This window comes from Podarcis pityusensis (assembly GCF_964106645.2).
Source record: "Podarcis pityusensis genome assembly, chromosome: 14".
Taxonomy (NCBI): domain Eukaryota; kingdom Metazoa; phylum Chordata; class Lepidosauria; order Squamata; family Lacertidae; genus Podarcis; species Podarcis pityusensis.
Window position 1 is genome coordinate 14,162,489 of NC_138039.1, and position 24,537 is coordinate 14,187,025.

The 24,537-nt window shown below is 44.7% G+C and overlaps 1 protein-coding gene across 4 annotated transcripts in view; it reads right to left on the minus strand.

Moving 5' to 3' along the window:
- Positions 1-24,537, minus strand: part of VPS35L (VPS35 endosomal protein sorting factor like) — an 80,392-nt gene that overhangs the window by 48,808 nt on the left and 7,047 nt on the right. For all 4 annotated transcript variants that reach the window (XM_080980983.1, XM_080980980.1, XM_080980982.1 and 1 more), the window contains exons 2-14: positions 24,281-24,380; positions 23,328-23,492; positions 21,202-21,324; positions 20,402-20,426; positions 19,070-19,146; positions 17,458-17,586; positions 15,501-15,585; positions 13,629-13,688; positions 7,461-7,557; positions 4,972-5,019; positions 4,550-4,643; positions 3,735-3,812; positions 2,500-2,622 (exon numbers count right to left, since the gene is read on the minus strand). In XM_080980983.1, the coding sequence (XP_080837109.1) occupies positions 2,500-2,622; positions 3,735-3,812; positions 4,550-4,643; positions 4,972-5,019; positions 7,461-7,557; positions 13,629-13,688; positions 15,501-15,585; positions 17,458-17,586; positions 19,070-19,146; positions 20,402-20,426; positions 21,202-21,324; positions 23,328-23,492; positions 24,281-24,380 (1,204 nt within the window). The remainder of the gene's footprint in view (positions 1-2,499; positions 2,623-3,734; positions 3,813-4,549; positions 4,644-4,971; positions 5,020-7,460; positions 7,558-13,628; positions 13,689-15,500; positions 15,586-17,457; positions 17,587-19,069; positions 19,147-20,401; positions 20,427-21,201; positions 21,325-23,327; positions 23,493-24,280; positions 24,381-24,537) is intronic.

A 24,537-nucleotide genomic window follows, 5' to 3' on the forward strand; every position in this document is an offset into this window, starting at 1 on the left:
CGGTTTGAATCCCCGCAACGGGGTGAGCTCCCGTTGCTCGGTCCCTGCTCCTGCCAACCTAGCAGTTCGAAAGCACGTCAAAGTGCAAGTAGATAAATAGGTACTGCTCCGGCGGGAAGGTAAACAGTGTTTCCATGCGCTGCTCTGGTTCGCCAGAAGCGGCTTAGTCATGCTGGCCACATGACCCGGAAGCTGTACGCCGGCTACCTCGGCCAATAAAGCGAGATGAGCACCGCAACCCCAGAGTTGGCCACGACTGGACCTAATGGTCAGGGGTCCCTTTACCTTTACCACTGCTCCATCCTTGTCTATTATTGCCTCTGGCTCCACCTAGAGTTGGTCTCCTTGCCTTCCATCCTCCACCCGCGCCATCATATCAACGGACAGCAGCCACCCACCCTGCTGCCATACACCAGTGTCAGGCAGCTTCCCATGTTCCTAAATCACAGCTCTCACTGACTATCCATCCAGAAACTGATTTCATTCTGTCACACATAGTTACCCTACCCCTCTCATTAGCTAAAGGGCATCTGCCTTCCGAAAGACAGAGGACAGAGATTTCCAGTTGTCCGCTCCCATTCAGGGAACATCAAATCGATCACCCCTTGCTATCAGCTTAACAAAAGGATGGTCTCCCAGTAGCCATGGTCCTATTCTTTTGCAGTGGGAAGAAGAAGAAAACAGGTTTCTTTGCAAAGCATCTGATTTAAGGCGGGAGGGAAATGTGGTGAAAAAACAAAGAGGCAAAGTCTAAGTCTGTGAAAGATTTCGTATTTCCACATGGCTGCATTGCCACTGGCTTGTTGTTTTTTAACGTTGGCACATGGCGTAAAAGCTCGCGAGGAATTGAATTCTTGCTTAAGACTGTTTTGAGAAAAGTTATAACCGTTATGCTGATAGGAGTTTAAAAATAAAAGAAAGTGTAATTTGCATGACCAAGGTGAGAAAGTAGTGTGAAGAACAACACTGGCAAGATCAAAAAGTAGGATAACAAGTTTCCTTGGTTTCTGCCAGAGAACATGCTGAGCTGTAAAAAAATAATCATCATCATCACAAATGATGCATTATGACTACTGGTTTAGTAGAGGTTCTGTGTTAAGATTATTGAGCTGAAATCCTGCACTGACTGGCAGCAGCTTTACAGGATTTCGGATTGGGGACATTCCCAGCTCTACATGGAGATGCCGGGACCTTCTGAATGCAGATGCTTGACCACTGAGCCAGGGCCCTTCCACTAATACGTACGCTGTTGTAAGAATGTTGGTTTATTTCTGTAGGTGCTTATGTTCCAATCCTGAGCACACTACTTTCCGCTGAAATCCATGAGATTAAGGTCACATCCATACCATATATTTAAAGTATAATTCTACCACTTTTAACAGTTGTGGCTTCCCTCAAAAGAATCCTGGGCACAGTAGTCTGTTAAGGGTTTTCACCTCACAGAGCTATAATTCCCAGCACCCTTAATAAACTACAGTTCCCAGGATTGTCCGTGACTGTATAAGAGGGTTGGTTTTTTTACCTGTATGATGTGGATGTAACCTTTGTCCAAATCCTCTTTTTAACGCTGGTCGGCAAGCAGGGGAAAGGACAGTCTATAAATATATATCATCCTCCAAGCTGGATGCAAATTTTGTGTGGATGCCTATTGGACAACTAGAGAGTTTATATTAATTTATATATTTAACTGATGTTTACTGCATCCTTAATGTTTGCTGACTGGGGTATTATTATTATTATTATTATTACTACAGTATTATTATAATATTTCTTTTGCATTCATGGGTGTTTGTATGTGTCCATTTTTCTTTGTCAAATTTGCAAATTTGGCACAGGAAGGATTGGGCAAACATTCTTCAGTTCAGAAGTCTATGGTCTGTCTTTGCTAAATTGACAGTAACTAGATCATCCAGGTCAGGCCACTGATTTGTGGGAACAGAAACTATTTTGCAGAGCAGCAGCCTCAAATCCTAGAAATGCATCAGAAATTTAGAGGCTACAAATTTTCAATCAACATTTATAAGCCTTGTTGTCAAAGCTGGCACTTATCTTGCACTCATGTGCGGAACTATCACATTCAGCCTCCAGGTGCTTTGAAATAATTCTTCAAAGACCTCTCACTTTAAAAACAATTCTACAAAATCATGTGCCTCTTAAGCCACATTTCAATTTTACATTTAGTGGCTCTTTCTAATCAACAACAGCATTAACAAAGCTTTGCCTGCACATTCATGGGTGGTAGATGGTAGCTAGCTTTAAGAACAGAACAAGCCAGATCAATACATATTATTTACAGCACTAGAACTCTACCTGCTAATGGTGCCACCTATGTAACCTGAAAACTTCACTGATTTAGTTCCACTTTCTTGGACTGACACAGAAGAAGCAACAGATTCAGATATCAGAGCGTTTTCCATTTATACAAAGTTCAAATGCGGTACTAGGCCTCTGTTCTGGTTAAACGTTAAAATCTTTCCACAGTCAAAGAGAGATCTTTACCTCTGCAGCCCGGTAAGAGATGCACTGTAGAATCCAATCTATTGCAGGAGAATAAAGGGTTAGATATAATGGGATCTCTACACACTGCACCACCAACTGATTCTGAACTGTATCCCCATGAATCTGTTAAAAATATAAAAGATAAATCATGATGGGGGTAGGAAGAAATAATACTGTGCATTCATTAAGGAGTCAAAACATTCAACACTGACTTCAAGGAAAATTGTAGAACCCCAGGATTGCATCCAATGATGGGATTGTTTTAACAGAAATTGCTTTCACTTGTGCATGTTGGGACGCCTGATTTTTACCTACACACACACACACCCCTGCCACTGAAGGAGCATCTCCACCCCCAGCGTTCAACTCGGACACTGAGGTCCAGCTCAGAGGGTCTTCTGGCAGTTCCCTCACTGCTAGAAGCGACATTACAGGGAACCAGGCAGAGGGCCTTCTCAGTAGTGGCGCCCACCCTGTGGAATGCCCTCCCATCAGATGTCAAGGAAATAAACAACTATCTGACTTTTATAAGACATCTGAAGGCAGCCCTGTTTAGGGAAGTTTTTAATGTTTGATATTTTATTGGGTTTTTAATATTCTGTTGGGAGCCACCCAGAGTGGCTGGGGAAACCCAGTCAGACAGACAGGGTAGAAATAAATTGTTGTTGTTGTTGTTAGCTACTACAGCCACCTGCACCATAACCCATTCTAACCCAGTGTTTGGGGTGGCTTAAGGGGAAGGGAATTAGTGGAAATTAGCAGAAACGCTTTCTGAATGGGGAATATCTGAAAACCAAACAGCTATGAGAACTCCCAGATCACACAATACTAGATTACTTGCTCCTCAATCCCCTACCCAGCTGCTTTCACCAAATTACACCCACCTGTCCCACACCTGATGTCCTATGTGAAAACAGGTGTGGGTAGGTAACAATGCTGCCACAAGGGAACTACTGGGAGCTGAAAGTGCATTTCCCGATTGTTCCTTCACACGCAGGGTTCTTGAAGAGGCTCAGTGAATCCTTTTCAAGTTGTCAACTGATGTCAAAATGATGTCATGTGAGTGACGTCATGTGACTGACAAGAGGGCAGCCCTGTACGTCTGTTAAAGCTGGCCCACAGCAGGGTGGGGGAAGCAAGGTTCCAGCTTGCAAGCCGTATCCTGTCCACATCTGGGCTAAGTGAGCAGGCGCACACGAAAAACACTCCCAATGTTTACAGAATCTCTTACTTACTTGCTTAAAAGTCAGGAGGAAGTCAAAAAAGTTCTTGTTGAGGTTCTCTTTCAGATGAGGAGCTACTTCCATCCCAACCTACATTCAAAGAGCCACATAAATTAAGCCTAGTCTTTGTCTCTTCCGCTGCAACACAATCATGTATATTCATATACCTATTGCAAGATTTGGGTGGGGGGATCCACTTAAAAATGGCACACAAGGAAAATTAGATGAGTATTCAGACAAGGAAGTAATCATATGGTGCAAGGTGAGTGCACTGTAAGAAAGCGGAAAAATGCAATATATAGCCAGTGTTATATTTCCTAGAAATAGGAAGTTGGCTATTTCCTAGTCTACAGAAAACTGCAACAAAACTGGTTGGTCTGGAGGCATTTTGCTGAGTCTGCCAGATTATCTAAGATCAACCCTCCGAGGTCCTCTCTAGTCTGTCAATAAGAGATACTAGGTCGATTGGTATTATGGACAGGTCCTTTTCAGTGGTGACCCCATATCAATGGACTATTCTCCCCCAGGAAGAATGAATGGTCCCATCTTTCAAAAGGACTCACAATACCTTTTTATTTCAAACCTGCTTTTTCTTAATTATTGTATCTTAATGAAATTTTAATGCTCAATTTAAGGGATATAATGTGCACTTTAAACATTATAATTGTTTGCATAGTGTCATACTTAATTGTTCAGTTATTTTGCATGCTACCTTATGAGGGCGGTTTATAAATATTTTAAGAACTAAAGCAAACAAATGACACCAACTAGTCGAATCAACGTTTCACGGAACCAACAAAACTGCATTTTAAAGAAGAAAATCTTACTCTGCAGAGATACGCCCTAGCATAGACAGCAACCAAAGGATCTCCTATTCCTCGGATCATGGAGGTCAGCCGTGGGAGACATTCAGAAATTCCTCTGTAAAGAAGATTTGAGAAAGTAGGGGGTTTTTATGATTGGCAAACCGTTTTTGAAATGGAGATAGCTTAGAACAGCAGCTTGTGTTATGGCTTGGGCATCCTGTGTTGAAAGGGCAGGGAGGGGGAGACAGAGTCAGAAATCCCCCCAGACATGCCCAAGGCCAACATCCGACATATCCCAGGAATCTTTTTTCTACTTTTAATTCAAAAGACACCACCAGTGTTCAATCAAGTCATTGGTAGAAGCTAGAAAAATCTCTGGGTATAATTAATTTCCATACCCCCCCTACATTTATCAAATATTCACCAAATATTATTAGCCTTACGTTTTGGAAAGAAATTTGTTGCACTTCAGTATTGCTGCTTCCACATAACTGGAATAAAGTGTCAAGGGGGGAAAGTTCAAAACAGTAAAGTCATTGGGATTATCCAAGGCACAGAGACCCTGTGTAAAACTAAACCATGGTTTAACATAACATAGGCAAACTTCAAAGAGCTTTGAACTCCCCTTTCCTCCTCTACTGTGATGGACAGAGAAGAACAAAGATTCTGCTTTCACTTTTTATGAACTTCAGTTTAGTGTTGCGTTGCCTCTGAACTATAACAGTGATTCGTCTTAATTATAGCTTGCTTCGACAAATCAGCTTCTTAAAACTATGGTTTGAAGTTAGCTTGTTTCAATCAATCATCGTTAAATTTGGCCACAGGTTCAGGTGACACATTATCTATTATCTAGGGAAATAATGTCTTAGGAGCTACAGTACAACTAACACCTGATGTTTCTTTCATTGACTGCAGACCTATATTCATTCTCTTTGATTAATAAACTTACATTTTTTGCAGTATTATGAGCCAAGGGAATTCTGAATAACCTATACCTGTCTCACTGATATTGCTACCTTGGTTCTCTCAGCCGGACTACAATGCCATATGCTGGTCACAGAATCACAGAATTGTACTGTTGGAAGGTTTCCCCAAGGGCCATTTAATCCAACCCCTCTGCGGTGTAGGAATCCTGCCCACAGCCCATAGCTGTCAACCGTCCCTTATTTGGTGGGAAACTCCCTTATCCCAGCGCTGTGTCCCACTGCTGTCCCTTATTGATGATGTCCCTTAAATTTCCAGGGTTTCAAAGGAAGCAGCTCCTCTCCCTCCCTCCCTGCCGGCCAGGGAGGAGGGAGGCTCCAACTGTGTTGCTTGGCTGTGTTGCTCACCCAATAAGGAGTCTAAGAATGACTGGGGGGTGGAGTTTGCATGCCTTGTGCCGATCAAATCGGCCACGTTGCCTGGGGACTCGCCTTTGCTCAGCGTTTCCCAGCGGAGAGGTGACGGTGGTTTTCCTTGCTGCATCCCCTTTGCCAGGTTGCTGCGCTGTGGGAACCACCGCTTGAGGCTTCGTTTGGCTGCTGGCTGGGCTTTCTGCCTTTAGCTCGGAGGGGCTCAGAAGTTGAACATACCTGTGCCCGGAAAATCCCTTATTTTGGCTGCTGATCCCTTATTTTCGAGGCTGTTGGTCCCTTATTTTCAAATCTGTAAGTTGACAACTATGCCACAGCCATCCCTGGGTGGGCTCGAGCCACCAACCTTCTGGTTAACAGCCAGATGCACTAACCCAACGTGCCACCAGCCCCTCTTGGGGGAGTCAGCTAGGCAGAGACTGGAAGCTGTTAATGCCATACCCCAGTCTCAGACCTTCCCTCACAATAAAGTGTCTTACGGTTCTGTGAAGTCAGCTATTGACTTCGGGATATTTTAGAGCGGATCTAGTCCCAGTAGTGCGGACAGAGCATCTAGAGACCCATCTGATTCAGCTTACCTGGGGGCTGGGTTAAGGAGACAGGTAAAGGACCCCAGGGACACTTACAGTGAGCTAGAATCAGAAAGGGAATTGCACCACTTGAGATGGGTGGCAGCTCTGCCACTGCCCAACCCCATTCTTTCCCTTCCTCCCATAGCCCACCCCCCATCCTTTTCTTCACCCCAATATACCCATCCCTCCTCATCTTTTTTTGCCTGCTACATTAGCAGTTGCAGTGCTGATGGTTTCTCCACCACCCACTGAAACCATCGCCTCCTACACTTGCCTCCTCTGAGCCCAAGAAGACCCTTCTCAGACCAGTGCATTCTGGGTATGGAGGTCTGCAGAGGACATGTGCCACTGCCATGGCTGGGAGAGGGTGACCTTGGGCCGGTCACTCTGTGAGCTTTGTGGCTGAGGAGGGATTTGAAGCTAGGTCTCCTCAGCTTAGCCCAACTCTCTAACCACTACTTCAAATCAGCTCCCGGGGCCGTACCCAATGCCATTCCTACTCGAGAGTAGACCTGCTGAAATGAATAGGCATGATTCCCCCAGCTCTGCTAATTTCATTGGATCTAGTTTGAGTAGAATTTAAGTTGGCTCAGTCTTTTCGACTTACTTTTACTTCAAAATAAAGAGTAAAAATCACACACAACGGCTTAAGAAAGTCACTGATAATAATCATATCATTCTCGTGGGATAAAGAGCTCGCTATTTCTTATGTAAGTTATATGTGACACGTAAATTTTAAACTTGCTTTCTTGTTGAAAAGATAACCACCACATATTTTAAAAAAGTAAGCCTTAGCCATAGGCAAAATCTAGTCTCCATTTCAACCCTCAACTGTGAACTCTGCTGGCACTCTGGACAATACCTACAAGGGGTCTTTTGATACTCCATTTCTTTTTTTCCATGTGGAGAAACCTAAGGCAACACAATGATTTATTTTTTAAAGAAATTCAAGCATAAACCAGATAACGTTTTCATCATCTTAAAGTCTCCTTCGGAAAAGGATACAATCTGGGAATGAGTTCTCGAATGGAAGCAATCTTGAAGAACCAGTTTAAACAGGTTTCTTTGGCAGTATCAACCACACTTTCAGGAGTAAAATTATCTGATAAAACAAGACAAAAGGAAGATTAAAAACTAAGAACCTGCTTCCTTATTACGTTTCTGAATAAAATTAGCAGTGATTTAATTCGCATAGTTCGGGGGCGGGGGGAATGGCACTCAAGAGTACTGATTAGAAAAATCACACACAAGAAGAGCCCTGTTGGAACCGAGGGAAGGCCTATTTTTTGTCTCTAAGGGCCAAAAGCAGGCTATGAATGCAACAACCAACAGTCCAATCAAATTATTTCTGGTCATCTGGACAACTGTCTGCCATATAGAGCTGGGCAGTAGTGGAGAACCTCTGTGGTCGATGAGCTGCATTAGACCTGGTACAGATCCCAAATTGACCCACCAAGCCTCTCCCCACAAACCACGGCCACCTGCCACACACCTGACGTCACATGTGCAGATGTGGCTACAAAGGAACATCCAGGCGTTTGCCATTGATGGAGAGCCCCACTGGTGCTGGGAGTGTGCTTTTAAAGCGGCTTGCTTTAATCTCCAGCCAAGCTCCATTTTGAAAGAAGCCATTAGAATCCAAGTCACCTCCTGCAAACAGAGCATTTTCCTCTTGCAAACAGACTTCGAAAGGGCTCCCTGTGATCAGCTTCCAGCACCAATCAGCTGATTCAAAATTCTCTTCAGTTGAACTAGGGGTTCAACTTCTTTTTTAATTTACTGAGAACAACATTTAATTACGTGTACCACCAACAACACCAACAAAGCATCATAAACACAAGATGATAATTCCTCAGACGTTTGAATTGTTCATTATTATATTTCAAAACTGTCGCATACTGGGCCGGAAATACTCCTCTGCTGTCCTTTATGGAAAATAATTCTGCAAAAAAAGATAGCGACTGGTCTAAAGTCACCCAGTGAGCTTTGTGGATGAATGAGCCCAGGTCTCCCATGCCCTATATGTCCTTTAAAAACAAGAGGTGGGTGGGTGGGTGGGTGGGTGTTTAGGATCTAGTCCATTGTACAATAGGTGACATTTGTATTTGCTGCTCCACCCACTACTGCCTCTGACCCTGCCAACCCCTGGCATGCGGCCCCCAATAAGGCATGCGGCCCTTGGCCCCCAAAAGGTTCCCCAGTCCTGAGGTACATAGTGATATACAAAGAACAAGTACGGTATGTCATGTCCCTAGTTACCTACCTGGGAATAAAGGCCCCTGAATAAGATGGGATTTAACTCTGAGCAAGCATGCATGGGATTACATTATAACTGGGGCAACAACCATTCCTGCCTTTGCCGCATTCACAATGTTTATTCACATTTTCTCCACAGAGATTGTTTAAAAATGCAGGCGGGGGGAAAGTGGGCCTTGGAAGCTAACAGGCATTACGGGCCTGAAGCATGTTAGGTCATCAGCGTACAAAAATTTGCAGAGACTTAACTGCTCCAAGCCTTACTTTGCTGCCCACGAATCCAAGATAAAACCAATATGACACTGCAGAAGGAACAGTTACGTAACAGTCAATATTTAGAATTTGCTGTCTGCTTAAATTTTTGCCTTGCTGAACTTGGGGAATTAGGACTTTATATGCCAGACAGGGCTCTCTCGCAGTATAGTAAGAATTTCAAGTGTGGGGTTCTCAGTGTCGGACATTATTCGTATCCTACAGATATATTTACTTATTTTTATACAATCCTAAAAATTCTCGGAGTGGGAAGAAAATAAAATAATAAATCAGCCAATCAGAACCAAGTGAAAACAGAGTAAAACTAGAGCACCGGTTACTGTGCAGATCAATCCTAATCCTTGATCTGCCACGTTGCAGGGGGATAAGATACTGTGACGTTTTCTCTCGGCTACTGTGAAGGTTCCCATCGTATCCACAAAATGCATGGGCAGAAGTTACTGCCAGTGGTATCCCTGCCAACAGCAGCCAACATAAATCCCTGTAACGGGTTTTTTTTTGGGGGGGTGGCTGGGATAGGAGGGGATACTTGGGCACAATCTAGGGCTCTCTGTTGTACCATGAAAACCAGTCGTTCTGCTTGTTAGCAATGTCACTTCAACAACAGACGGAGCCCAGAGAGAAAAGAAATCCTGTGGGACAAAAACAGTGTATAATATGAGAAAGAAACAGAGAGGTTTTGTCTTTCTTACATCAGGCCTTGTACATAGCAGGGATAGATATATAAAATTAAAGATACAGTGGGAAAGAACCCATCACAGCACATGCTACCTCAGCAGGCATCATGCTGCTGTACCTGGTTGCTAAGCAACACCTCCAGCCATTTCTCCCTTCTCAGTTAACTTACTTGAACGCTAGCAGAGTTAACTCTTAGCTTACACATGGAATGATCTTTGCTGCGGCACTTCCAATGCTACTGTGCTGTCGCCCCCGCTTCAGCAGCAGCAATGTGGACAGAGCAGGAGCTCCACTACTCTACTCAGTCCTGCTGCTCTGATCTAGGTGTTAAGATTGAAGCCTTAGACTGGGAAGACCAAGGTTAAAATCACCGCTTCACCAGAAACTCACTGGGAGACCTTGGGACAATTCCTTCTTCTTCTCTCTCTTGGCCTAGCCTGCCTTGCAATGTTGTTTTAAGGATAAAACGGCCCCTTATGCTATTTCAAAAGCAATATATCGTTAACTATTCAGACTGGGATCCACTATTAGGAACATCAGTTATTAGTTCAGGAAATTGCAAAGATACCATCACTAAGAATATAGGAAGGCTCAAGCCAAAGGCCTTTCATCTAATTCACCATCCTGCTTCTCAAAGTGCTCAGCAAGAAGTCTCTGGTAAGCCCAAAAGCAGGACAAGCTCCCTAAGTTGATGAATATCACCACATATTGTGGAAGGAAGTTCCATAGTCTTAAGCACAGATAAAGGCTGCAGCTTCGTCAAAGGCATGGGTTTGAATTCCACCACTGAGAGTAAATTGAGCAGCAGCTGTGCTCAAGTTGTCTATGGAGCTGGATTTAGGCTCCAGGCATTTCAAATACCACAGCTACCAAGATATATTTTATCTTGGTAGTGTGCTCAAGCAGTCTAAGGTGCTGGATTCTGGCTCCAGTCTCTTCGGCAGCATGGGTCCAAATCCTACCACAGCCAGTATGCTTAGTGGACGGACTGCGGTGAAGTGCCTGCTTAGAATGAAAGAAATGCCATGTTCCGTTCACAACCCCTCCAGCTGGGCTGGGAGAGACCCCAGCCTGCAACCCTGGAGCCACTATGGTTTCAAATTGGATGGGCAACTGCGTGTTGAGCTTCCTGCATTGCAGGGGGTTGGACTGGATGACACCCCCCCCGGGTCCCTTCCAACTCTACAATTCTACGATTCATTGCCAAGTTGGCATAGTCAATACTGAGCAAGATGGACCAATGGCCTGACCAATGGTAAAGATCAGTGCACATTTTGCATGGGGAAAGTCCCAGATTTGATTCCTGGCGTCTCCCAGTTACGATACTTTATTAAAGTTCTATACCGGCTTCCCTCCCAGGCAAGAAACAACAAAACACGTAGCAGAGATGGGAGCAGGGGAAGAACCACGTGAAGATCTGGACAGCCACTGCCAATCCAAAAGGACAATACTGGGAGAGAGGGGTAAACAGCTTGGCCTTGCATAAAGCCAGCTCCCTATGCAACAGCAAGACACACCGCCAGTCTTTTCACATTCTGGTTGACCCATTTTTGGGCCATCAGGTGCCTGGGATGGAGGAGCTTCTTTCGAGAAGGTGCTTTTGCTGACACACCTTGTGCTAACAAATGAGCAAATCGGGCCTCATCCAATGGAAGCAAAGTGGGTCAAAGTGATTTGATATGGGGCAGTGGGGGATCTCTGCCTTCCGAGCACCTTTCCACCACAGAACAAAGCAGAAGCGGCAGAAGTTCCCGTTCAACTGAACTGGAGCAGGGACTGCCGCTTATTATTCTGCTGCTGTGCTGTTCTCTCCTCAAAAACGCCGAGCCTGTGCAGAAACTCAAGGGGGTGGGGGAGAGAGAGAGAGAGACTGCAATTCTCTCCCATTTGGCAACAGCCCACCCCTAAGCGCTTGAGGACTTTTACGTAACGAAGCACGATGGGGACCCGGAGTCCTTAAGTTCAAGCATGCCCTAACTGCCAAGGCGGTTAAGGACAAGACAGTGAGCAGCAGCTGTTGGGAGAGACGGCGCAAGAAACAGACCTGGATTAGGGATGTAAAAACAAGATTTAAAACCGGCTTCTTGCAAAAGAGGTACAGAAAATGGCACACACGTACCAAAATCAACCTTATCCACAAAATATAACAACATATTATATTGCACTGATTTCAAAGCCAGGCTAGCCTCACTGGCACGGCCATAAAACACTGGTTTCATTATCAGAGACAAAGTGTGTCCTTTTGAAACCTCTGCAATGATCCCCTCTCCCTTCCCTGCTTAGGTACATCTGGGTAAGCACAGTCTTCAGCTGCAGCCTCGGTTTCCTGAAGGCAGGGGGGCTCCGGTGCTAAATCAGAAGTTTTTTCCTTTTATTGGAATGGAAAGAATGAGAACAAAATACCAATGAGCATGTTCTTGCTTTGCCCACAGCTGCTCAAGGCACAGAGGCTCCGCACAGGAAATTGCGCCTGTTTACACACACTGCGCCAGAGTCTCTCATGCCGGCATGATTGCTGTAAGGATTTCAAGGCTCCTGTGTTTTTATTATTCTTACTGTTTGGTCGTCCTTTTTATACAGGCTTTGGGTGGAGGACGATCTAGCCTCAAAAAAAGGGAGCATGCCAAATGAAACAGGAACACGCATTGCATCATGTGCCTGTGTGTGTGTGTGTGTGTGTGTGTCTGTACACACACACTTACATGCATCTAAAAGAAAGAAAAGGCAGCTGCATTATAGCAAATCGTTCCACTGGTCCATCTCTTGAAGGTCTCACACGGGAGTCTTTTTCGGCCATACCACGAAGGGATCGAATCTGGGACAAAGTATTTGATCTACCACCTAGATATGGCCCTTCTCTCAAGACACACACGTACCATAGGAGATCAGAGACATCCACTACTTGTACAAGCATACATGTGTGCAAATGTGCTTTGCAGGGGTTTAGACTAGATGGCCCTCAGGGTCCCTTTCGACTCTACAATTCTATGAAACACACCTCTCATGCACAGACAACCTCCTGCACGCACACACCAGTACAGAATAAAAACAAACAAAACCAGTATAAGTTACACTGAAAGTAAGCAGACCCTAGAAGCCAATTCACTTCTTCCCCTCAGCTTTACGCATGATCACCAAAGGATTACTCAGATAAAATATCAGCTGCTCCAGGAGGAGCTAACATTCACATGTCTGGGCAAAATGGCTTCAACCTGGCACCAAAAAGGTGTCACTGTCAGTGCCAGGCAAGGCACGCTGGAGAAAGAATTCCACAGACGGGGCCAGTACTGAAAAGACATGTTCTGTTGTTGCCGCATTCTGCCAGTGAGGAAACGCAGTGAAGGGCCTCTGGTTATTTTGGTTGGCAAATAATGGGAAAATGCATTCTCCAAGGTAACAGGGTCCCAAACTGTGGCTTTATAAGGTTAAAACCATCACTTTCAATTGGGTTCAGAAAATTAAATGCCAGCAAGCACTATTGGGCCAGAATTCAGACCATCTGGCTCTGCTCAACATTCGGCTTTTGTCGAATTCTGCATCAGCTGCAGTTGCTAAACAGTCTTCCAGGGCAGCCCCACAAACAACACATTGCAGTAATCCATAATAGATAGACGTGTTCATATTGTGTAATTTTCAACAATACTGAATTTAAAAGTCTGAGCCCAAAGTCTGTATGTTTAGTTTATTTTTTTAAAAGTATGTATATATTGCTAACTCATACAGAAAACATCTAAGCGGTCTGCAACAAATATAAAACCACAATAAAATATAAATTTCACGGGGTTCAACTGTAACAAATATGCCTGTGATTATAACCTAAGGGTTGTAGGCAGTTATGTTTTATTCAACGTAAACCCACCTGAATTAGTGGATATGACCAATTCCAATGGGTCTACTCTACTCTGAGTAAAATTTAGCTGGGCACAACACTAAATCTGCAAGTAAGTAGCACAGCAATAGTGTTACCTGGTAAGGAGCTGCGATTATCTGTGCACATGGAGAAGATTCTTTCATACACCAGCTTTCCTGCAAGGATTTTAAAAAAAGCTATTCATTCTTATGCATTTTAAGATACAAATGTAATGAACATAAACAGTAAGATAATGGGTTGAGATTTACGGGCTAGAGAGAATACATCTAGTCTTCAACAAGACTTCTATTCTAAATCCAGATTGCAAATCACGTTAAAAGCAAAATTTGGGTGGAGAATTTTGAGGGGCCGTTTGCACACAGCTCTAGTTTTCAACTTGCCAAATGCAACTGTTTCCTGTTACATTATACTGTCATCTAGTGGAGCCAAGTAGGCAACTTTAGTACTTCCTTTTGCACTTAAAACACCACTTCAAAGAAATGATTTGCCACCCATTTTCACTGAACGCAACATGGAAAGGAACATTTATTTTTCTCTGTATGTTTAGCAAAACTGACTGTAGGAAAACCTCTAAGCTGTTTACAAAACTGGAGGTTCCCCCACCCCTGTTGTAGATCCACAATGTCACCCAGAATGGAGATAAACTCAGAGAAGGCAGGGCTCTCTCCCAGCCCTTCCGGGAGATGCTGGGGACTGAAGCGGAGAAATTCTGCATGCAAGGCAAGTGTTCTGTCCCTGAGCTACAAGCCCAATGTATTCCTGTAGACAAATGTGGGGTGTAATCCACTGGGAGCAGTCAAGTACAACATTCCTTGTGATGCTAGAGAAGACATGTGAGGGAATGTTTGGTTCAGCCAGTCAAAACTTCCTGTTCCTCCTGGTTGGAGCATCCTTCCTTTGCATGTGATAGAAGGTGGGTGTGATCTAACCTGCCCAGGTAACAAAAGGACGAGTCACACAGCACACCTCTCTCTTTTTCACTTCCTTCTTTGTCTGACCAGCTTTTAGCTAGGACTGCTCTGCTAGCTCTCAGCTAGCAGAAGCACTGGAATTATTCCCCCATATGGGGGGAAACGATGTACATATTTGTAACTGTCTGCCTTCAGGGATCCAACTGTGAACCGATGTAAGTAAACTTCTTTTACTGACTTTGAATAAGATTATGGCATCTTTATTATTTTAAGAGGGATTGAAGGGAACTTACCAGGAACGTACAATTCAACCTGAAGACAGATTGAATTGTATAAATAGTGAGAGGCTTACACAAGCCTGCAACCAGCTATCTGCTGTGCATGTAAAAAGGGGAAGGTAAACTCTGCTAAGTAAAGGAACTTGGCGGAGGCCCAATTGCAGTCTGAACTCCAAGTCAGCTCAGATTCAATGGTGTTAAGCACAGCTCAGCCTCAGTTGCCACAGATGGCATTCTTGTGACGGGGGAAGTGGCACATGAACAGCTCTGCTTCCATATCAGGGTATGATCGGTGTCAGGTACCCAAGGCTGCAGCCAGGCAGTACAGAAAATAGGCTCAAGACATCTGTAGATGTTGTGCTAACACTACTTTTGGCTTGGATCCACAAAAACTATGATGAGAGGTTCCAAGGCAGATCGTGTTGCTCAGGTCACGTTTGTTGAGTCCAGGAAAGAACATCTGGTACTCTCTTTTATCTAACTGAACAAAGACATTTCACGGAGGTGAGCAAGTTTCAGTCGGTCAAGACCTTTGAAAGGGAAACGTCCAGTGTTCATTGGGGAGGGGCAGGAAAACCCACCACAAAATGCATTTCAAAGAAGATGATGCCACAAACAAGACAGATCCTTGAAGCTTCGATGCAGCAGAAGGGCCGAATTATTTCATAGGCAACCTTCCAGGAGCCACAAACCAGTGCAAGATTTTTGTTGTCTTCCAAGTTTGCACTTACAAATTTCAATCTGAAAAAGGAGAGACGTTTGAGATGTCTGCACTTACCAAATGTGTCAAGTATGTCTGTTATTAAGACGAATTTGCTTGGATAAAACTGAATCACCGTTGTGTCTGAAAGAAGTTTAGAACACTAAGGAGGGAAAAGAGAAAGAAGAAATAACTAAGTTCACGTAGTAAAGAAAATATCTACACTAGGAAGTTATTTTGAAGTGCCAAAAAAGGGATTCAAAACAGCATGTGACTAAGGGAGAGGCTACAGCACAGCGATACATGGTTTTGTATGCAGAAGTTACCAGGTTCAATCCCTGGAAAGGCCTACACTTTAGCTCTAAAAGAGGCACTGCCAGTCAGAGTAGACTCTACTGAGCTAGATGGGGGAAATATATGATCTAGTAGTCTAAGGCTGCTTCCAATGATCATTCTGAAAATCAAACAGCAAAAGGTTGCCCAAAACATAGTGTTTTACTAACTCTCTTAAAACACGAAAGGAGTGGGCTTAGGAGGCTTCAGGGAGCTAGCTGTACAAGTTGGCGTTACTACTAAAAAGGCCCTGTTACTGGTACTGCTTGTCTTACCTATGAACATTGGAAGCTGCCTTTATACAGCTAGAGCACTGGTCCCTCTAGGTAAGGTAAAGGTAAAGAACCCCTGGATGGTTAAGTCCAGTCAAAGGCAACTATGGGGTTGCGGTGCTCATCTTGCTTTCAGGCCGAGGGAGCCGGCGTTTGTACAAATACAGCTTTCTGGGTAATGTGGCCAACATGACCAAACCGCTTCTGGTGCAACGGAACACTGTGACGGAAACCAGAGCACACAGAAACGCCGTTTACCTTCCCACCGCAGCAGTACATATTTATCTACCTGCACTGGCATGTTTTCAAACTGCGAGGTTGGCAGGAGCTGCAATAGAGCAACGGGAGCTCACCTCGTTGCAGGGATTCAAACTGCCGACCTTCTGATCGGCAAGCCCAAGAGGCTCAGTGTTTTAGACCACAACGCCACCCGCATCCCTGGTCCATCTAGATCAGTGCTGTCAACACCGACTGGGAGCAGGTTTCAGACAGGGGACACCCCTAGCCCTAGAGATGCCAGGGATTAAAACTGGGACCATCTGCATTCACAGCAGGTGCTCTGCCCCGAGCTACAATTCTTCCATAATATACTCCAGATATATAGATCTACCAGATGTCATTCCTCCCTAAAGGATAAGCAATCATAATTAAAACAGGGGGACCAGGCCCCTCCAGGTTTTCACAACTGTTGGCCACCTCTGCACCCCCATGGAACTAAAAGCAAGCACACCCAAAGATCCTGCTCAGACCACCCTCCCGCTGCAACAACCAGGGATGAAGAATTAAACAAAAATTGCAATGACTCCCTTTGCAAGCATTCCTTCTCCTGCCCACTTCTGCGTAGCTTAAGAGGCCCTTTCAATTCCACTCTGCCTCCTGCCCTAGAAGGTGCCATAGGCAGAGGAGGGGAGAGTAAAAGAGGCAAACAACCAGCAGACGGGAGGAAGGGAGACTGGCAGGTCAGCTGGTAGCCACCCAGCGGCTGGCATCACAAATTAGCATCGTTGTGCATCTGCTGAGGCTCATTCACCAGCAGGGCACCCAGCGCCTGCCCCTGCTGCTGCTCCTTCCTGTGGCTGCTTGTGGGGGCTTTGACAGGGTCCTAGAGCCTTCCTACTTCCTTCCCAAAGCTGGGCAAGCACTTTCTAGACTTTGGGAAGGAAGGAGGAGGGCTCAAGGACCCTGCCAGAGCCTCGCACCTCCTTCCCAAAGCCATATTACCAAGGTCCACCCCAGGGTAACACCATCAAGAAAGAGGTGGGTCTGGCTCAGAGAGAGGGGCATCTTGATCAAGGGCTAAGGGTCAGCGCTGCTCCCAGGCGTCCTTTTGGAGCCCAACAGAATTAACAGCACCTTTAACACGCAATTTTCGCTATGCTTTAACCCCAATCATTATGATGTGCAGAACACGCTCGACATGTAATGCTAACCTGTATGACTATCTTTAGAGCTTTCACTTTTTGATCCGAGGCCCAAGCATCCTTCAAAGATTGATTGAGTTCTTCGATCCGGTTTGTATAATCTTGCTGAGTCAAGTTTAACAGCTCCTTTTGTGACCCCTGAAAAAAGAAGAAGGAAGCAGTGTGCAAAACAAGTGAATTTATAAAGTATGAAAAACAAGGAAAGCTTCTTTTTTTCCAAGAGCTTCCTCCTCTCCCTTTGGCTTCTGCAGAGCTGCCAAGTGGTAGATTACATAACAAAACTATCATTGAAATTCAAGGGCAGCTGGATGCGTTTGGCTCTCCTTTGAAGCAGGCCAGCAGCATCCTCTACAGTCAAAGAGCACCACCGGGTTGCATGATTTACCCTCCGGCAGAATCTCTTGATATTTATATCGCTACAAATTGCAGGATCAATCATCAAATGCTGTGCTTCTCAGGAAGCCAGTGTACTTTGGTATGGGAAGACTGATGTTATTATGCTTGCTTGCTTTCTTTTAAAAAACTAGAAATCAAGCACTGGGCCACCGGAGGGCTCTGCTGCTGCTCTTGTTTTGAATAAATATTGTTAAAATCATGAAATGTGACCTGGAAATAAAGTGAACCAACAGAATCAAAGGGCTTCGGAGGAGGGGTCTTAAAGCAGGCATAGACAAACTCGACCCTCCAGATGTTTTGGGACTACAACTCCAATCATCCCTAGCTAATAGGAACAGTGGTCAGGGATGATGGAAATTGTAGTCTCAAAACATGTCCATGAGGCGCAGGTCAATTCTGTGTCCAGGGCTCCATCTGGTATGCAGGCTGAGACCCTACCCGCCCGCAGACTGTCTCTCCAGAATACTGCATGCTTTAGTTATCTCTTGCTTGGACTACTGCAAAGTACTCTATGTGGGGCTACCTTTGAAGGTGACCCGGAAACTACAACTAATTCAGAATGCAGCAGCTAGACTGGTGCCTGGGAGTGGCTGCCGAGACCATATAACACCGTTCTTGAAAGACCTACACTGGCTCCCAGTACGTTTCCGAGCACAATTCAAAGTGTTGGTGCTGACCGTTAAAGCCCTAAACAGCCTCGGTCCAGTATACCTGAAGGAGCGTCTCCACCCCCATCGTTCTGAGGTCCAGTGCCGAGGGCCTTCTGGCGGCTCCCTCGCTGCGAGAAGCTAAGTTACAGGGAACCAGGCAGAGGGCCTTCTCAGTAGTGGCACCGGCCCTGTGGAACACCCTCCCACCAGATGTCAAAGAGAAAAACAACTACCAGACTTTAGAAGACATCTGAAGGCAGCCCTGTTTAGGGAAGCTTTTAATGTTTAATTGGTTATTATATTTTAATGTTCTCTTGGAAGCCGCAGGGTATAAATAATAAATTATTATTATTATTATTATTATTATTATTATTATCTCAGCAACCAATTTTTAGATTACCATCCTTTCATGTATTTTGCCCTTGTTTTTTTCCAGTCTGAAAACTGCTGCTGGCTTTATTGCTGTTTTTTTCTCATTAGTCTATTTTGTTCCATCTTGCGAGCTACCCTGAATATTTTATTTAAAAAGCAGGGTAGTGGGGTATAAATGTAGGGAAATGAAAGCGCTCGCTCACCTCTTCGAGATCATCTAGCTCTTCCAGCCTTGTCCGCACCTTCTCAGAAACTGCTGATCCAGGAGTTGTTGCTTTTCCTGAAGGGAATCACATACTGGAATGCTTTAAACTGCAACAGAGCTCAGTCGGCAAAGCATGAGACTCTTAATCTCAGGGTCGTGGGTTGGAGCCCCACGTTGCACAAGAGACTCCTTCACTGCAGGGGGTTTGGACTAGATGACCTTTGTGATCCCTTCCAACTCTACAAGCCTATGACCCTACGAAACCATTTCCAAACAAGCCACTGAATAAATTTGGGAAGGAGGGATTCGCAGCTAATTTGGGGCTGATGTACAGGCAGTGACAGTTTTAGCTGCATCCTGTATGTGCGCGATTCTGAAAAGAGCCAACCACAGATGTGAACCAAAAGGTCACAAAAACAGGCAGAACAGGGCGGAGTGGGAGAGGAACAAGGAAGAATGAGGCGGCCTTGCGCAGGCCCCGCCGACACACGTGGGGCTCTGGAACATAACCCCCGTGCAAATCAGTCGCTACCTGTAACTAACAGGTAAAGGTAAAGGGACCCCTGACCATTAGGTCCAGTCGTGACCGACTCTGGGGTTGCGGCGCTCATCTCACTTTATTGGCTGAGGGAGCCGGCGTACAGCTTCCGGGTCATGTGGCCAGCATGACTAAGCCGCTTCTGGCGAAACAGAGCAGCGCACGGAAACGCCTTTTACCTTCCCACCGGAGCGGTACCTATTTATCTACTTGCACTTTGACGTTCTTTCGAACTGCTAGGTTGGCAGGAGCAGGGACCGAGCAACGGGAGCTCACCCCGTCACGGGGATTTGAACCACCAACCTTCTGATCAGCAAGTCCTAGGCTCTGTGGTTTAACCCACAGCGCCACTACATAATGCCTAAATCAGTGCTTCTCAAGCTATTTGATGTGATGGACTGGCAATTTTCTGCCCCAAAATACCAGGGACCATACCATGCTTGGTCCCTAAGGGATCCTACCCAACCTGGACTGTGGTGGAGTTGCTAGGGTCCTGCAGCTGATTGCTCGTGGACTGGTACCAGTCCACAGACCACCAATTGGAGCAACACTAACCTAAATTAACCCGTCTTTAAACAGGACGATGGCTACTGAAACTTCATGTTTCACAGTTAGATTATTGAGATATTTTGCACCTAATTTCCAGCTTTTCTCGTAACCATGCGCTGTGGAATATTTATATGGCAATTTCAATATTCCTATAAGCAAGTAGGAAAATAGAAAACAATTCTGTGACATGTTTAAAACATTTTTCCCCCTTCCACAGTGCTACATATTAAAGTCACCACATACCTTTTTCAGATCCCATACACAAGTTCTGCAATGAAACAAAACATTTGTTTTCAAAAGCAATAATTCCCAACAGCTGACAGGTGTAGTGGTATAACAAAAAGCCAGAACAATGTGAACCATGATAGGTTGTAATTAAAATTTGTTAAGAGTTCTTAAGAGTAGGATGTTAAACTTTTTTAAAAAAATATTTAGGGATAAGAGGGATATTGTGTTTAACATCCTGCCCGAGGAACAGTTCTGAGACTCTCAAGCTCAGGCAACACATTGTTTCAGATGTAAAAGTGTGGTTTTATGGTAACCATGATAAAAGACATATGGGATGAAGGCTTTTGTCAGGGCAAAAGGTAAATATGGATGAGCTCTGGGTCATGTCTGTTCCTTTTAATGGGTCTGCTCTCTATATGACTATCACTGGATATAACCCTAAGTTCAGTCATGCTGCTTTAGGATGCAATCCCAAACCCACTTACTGCCCAACTGAATCCAATGGGGCTTCCTTCTGAGTAGGCATGGTTACACTGCTATTTCCATGCCCATCCTACCCTCCCATGCACTAATTTTTAAGTGTCTTTAGGAATAAATATGCACAACAATTTAGAAGGATGCTATGCTGTTCTCTCAATGGCTTAAAAATGAACATTACAAACATCTGCTATGCTCAAACAAAATTTATTGTACGTGCTTGCACACTCAAAAAGACTGGACCTACTTTCCTACTTTGTTGATATTATTATTATTATTATTATTACTGCATTTATATCCCACCTTTCCTCTTGAAAAATAACCAAACGTTCACTCACAATGGAAAGCTTTTCATTTGTTGTGTACCGAGCAAGGATGTCAGCCCGTTTGCTCGACCAAGGCTCAAAGTCACTGCCAACAGACGAGGAATCATCTTTATCCCATTTCTTTCTGGCACTCTCCTGCAGAGGAAAGACAAGCGAGGCACAGAATCCTCCAGATAATGAGACGTTTGACCTCTGGTATGTTGTTGTAAAGGCATATTTCATCATTTAAAAATACTAATAAATCTCACCCATATTTTTCAGGGCAAAGGTGGCATTCACTTTACAGACACACCCATGCTGGGCAGGGCCAGAGGCAAATGTGGGCAGAGCAAATTCTATCTTTGTGCAGTAGGCTGGCTCTTAAACACACTTGCACAGCCCTCTTTGTCCTCTAGGCAAGTGTCAGACATTATCCCGGCTCAAGCACACGCATTCCAGCCAGGCAAATACCCTCAGGGTGTGGAGCAGGGCCAGTAAGTGGGTGTGGCCAGGGAAGAGTTCCAAGGGCCAGATGGAGAGACCCAGAGGGCCACGTTTGGGCCCTGTGTCAGGGATTGGACTGAAGAGGAGGAGTGGTGGAGATTGCCCCCCCCCCACCTTTGCCTGTAGGGAAGAGGAAGGCAGTCTCAAATTATAGCAGGGCTTTGAGGAAGATAGCAGCTCAGAGACAGGAGAACAACAGAGTTATGCAGTGTTAGGAGAAGGAGGAAGAGACAGAGAAGCTAGCTGACATGTCACTGGACAGCATAACCGAACCCTCTTCTCCCAAAGCGCGACATTCGTTAACAGCGCAAGAACAAAGGGTACAACTACAGTTGGCCACAGGCAGATGTAGAAGCATGTGGTGTTGTTAGAAGGGAAGAGAGGAGGACCTCAGTGCGAGCAACTCCATCATGGAGGAATGATTGGATTTCTTTTAAGAACTTTCTTGTTTCCTCCCTGATTCTCGGTGCCATCAGTGGGGAGGGAGAGGATTCCTCCAGCCTGACACCCAGGGTCTGAGGTTTGTCACCCCTGAACACGGATAACTAATGATACACATCCTAGCAACACCTCCAGAAACATAGTCTATTATTTGTGCATCTGCTACTAGCAAAATATTTCTTAAGCCACCTTTCAGGACATGAGAACCGGCACAAGGCAGTGTGCAACGGTGAAACAGCCAGATGAACCTTCCTGCCTACCAAGAGCTTTGAAAGCACCTCTCTTGGTGGTGGCCAAGGCCTGCTTTGAGCCACCAGATGGCAAGCAGAATGAGGACATTCTCAGACATTTCCAGCTCACATTATGAAACAACCTTCTCCCAGCAGTATGCTTTTTTGCTGGCAATTAAATATACTTTTGTTCGCTCAAGCATTTACTACATTCTTAATTTCTTTTTCTGCTCAGTGATTCTCTGCATGTTTCTAATTGTTTCCTGAATGCGTTTGATGTTGTGATGTACATCGCCTTGATACCTAGTTCAGGAGCAGTGCTGCATATATATATATATATATATATATATATATATGTGTGTGTGTGTGTGTGTGTGTATGTATATATATATATATGCGCAACTAAATATGAAATAAAAAAGACACTATCAGTTAAACAAATATGCATATATACTAAGGTGGACAGTATAATCTGATCTAAAGTGGAGCATTAAAAAAAATGCAACTTAAATAAAAAGCATACTGTTTCATAAAAATGAACAAAAACCTTTTTAAAACAAACAATGATGAAGGAACATGAAATAGATTCTGTAAGTTCAGGGCCACCACCAAAAAAGCCCAGTCCCTGTTTCAGAGCAAAGGAAGCTGTCTCATATTGTGTCAGGCCACTGGTTTATCTAGCTCAGAGCGGCTGGGGAAACCCAGACAGATAGGTGGGGTATAAATAAATTATCATCATCATCATCATCATCATCTACATTGACCAGCAGGTGACTCTCCAGGGATTCAAGCAGGGGTTTTCCCCAGCCCAGCCCTGCTTGGAGACGCCAGGAATTGAACCTGGAACCTTCTGTACCCAAGGCAGATGCTCTAACTCTGAGCTATGGCCCTTCCTCAATCCATCATTATTCCATTACAGGCCACAGAGCAGAGCTGCAGGCAGGCAGGCTCACAAGGATCTAGTCAGTGCGACAAGAATGTTACCGTAGTTGCAGTCAGCAGGGGATCTGCAGTTGCAGCAAACAATGACAAAGGATCAGTGCCGTCCAACACACTGCTCAGGGGATCCATCATTGAACTGGAAGAGGAGGAGGAGGTAGAGGAAGTGCTTCCTTTGCGGCCTAATTTCTTTGTCTTTGATTCCATTACCTGAGGAATACATAATAATAGTCAGAAGGAGCGCCAGATGCTAACAAAACTATTCTTTGCACATTTACTCAGCCTTGCTTATTTTAATAAGGCTTACTCCAAGATAAGTGTGCATACAAATGCAGCCGTAAACTGCTATCTTGCACCAAGGCTGTGCAACTGTACAACTGTCTACTCAGAAGCAAGTTCCACTGCGTTCAATAGGACTTACACCCAGATATGTGCATACAGAATTGCAGGCCGAAGCTGCAATCCTCTAAACTGAGTTTTGCATGCCTAAGTCCATTGCTTTAGGTAGGGGTAGTCAATGTGATGCACTACCGATGTTAGCTACTACAATTCCCATCATCCCTGACCTTTCCCCATGCTGGCAAGGACAGACGGGAGTTGTTATCCAAAAGCTCTAGTGGGTACCATGTTGCCCAACCCCAATTTAGGAATACAATGGTGAAGAAATGAACTAGTTCTAGGCACAGTCTAACTGTGCATAGGATTAAGGAAGTAAATTGGAGCTCTAGCTGTATGAATCAAATCCACATCTCACAACTAGAAAACTGAAAATTCTAATATCGGTGTAAACTGTACAAATGGTGCACAGTTCCCCTTTTCCCAAAGGCTTCTTCAAAGAAGCAAGGCTTCTTCCATCAAGTGCTAGAAGGTACATAGAGATGGGCCCATTCCAGAGCATCAGCATGAGACCCAAGAAGAGTCTGTTCATTAGTTTGTCCCCGGTCTCCTGTACCAACATGACTACACAGGACTGTTGAAGTGTTGCAAAGGAAACCTACTGTAATAGGTTTGAGTGGATGGTAGTCTCCAAAATCCACAGACACGGTTTCCAGTCTGCATGATTCCAATTCACGTACGTAGTTTCTTGATCTAGCATGCCTGAAGGAGAAAAGCATAAAGAACTTATAGAACTGAGATTTGGAAGCACACACTGAGCATTCACGTGCAACGGTTTCTGGAGAAGAAAATCACAAGAAAATGTGATATCTCCAAAAAAAAACACGCACCTAGACATTCCATTGTTGTGCCCATAACC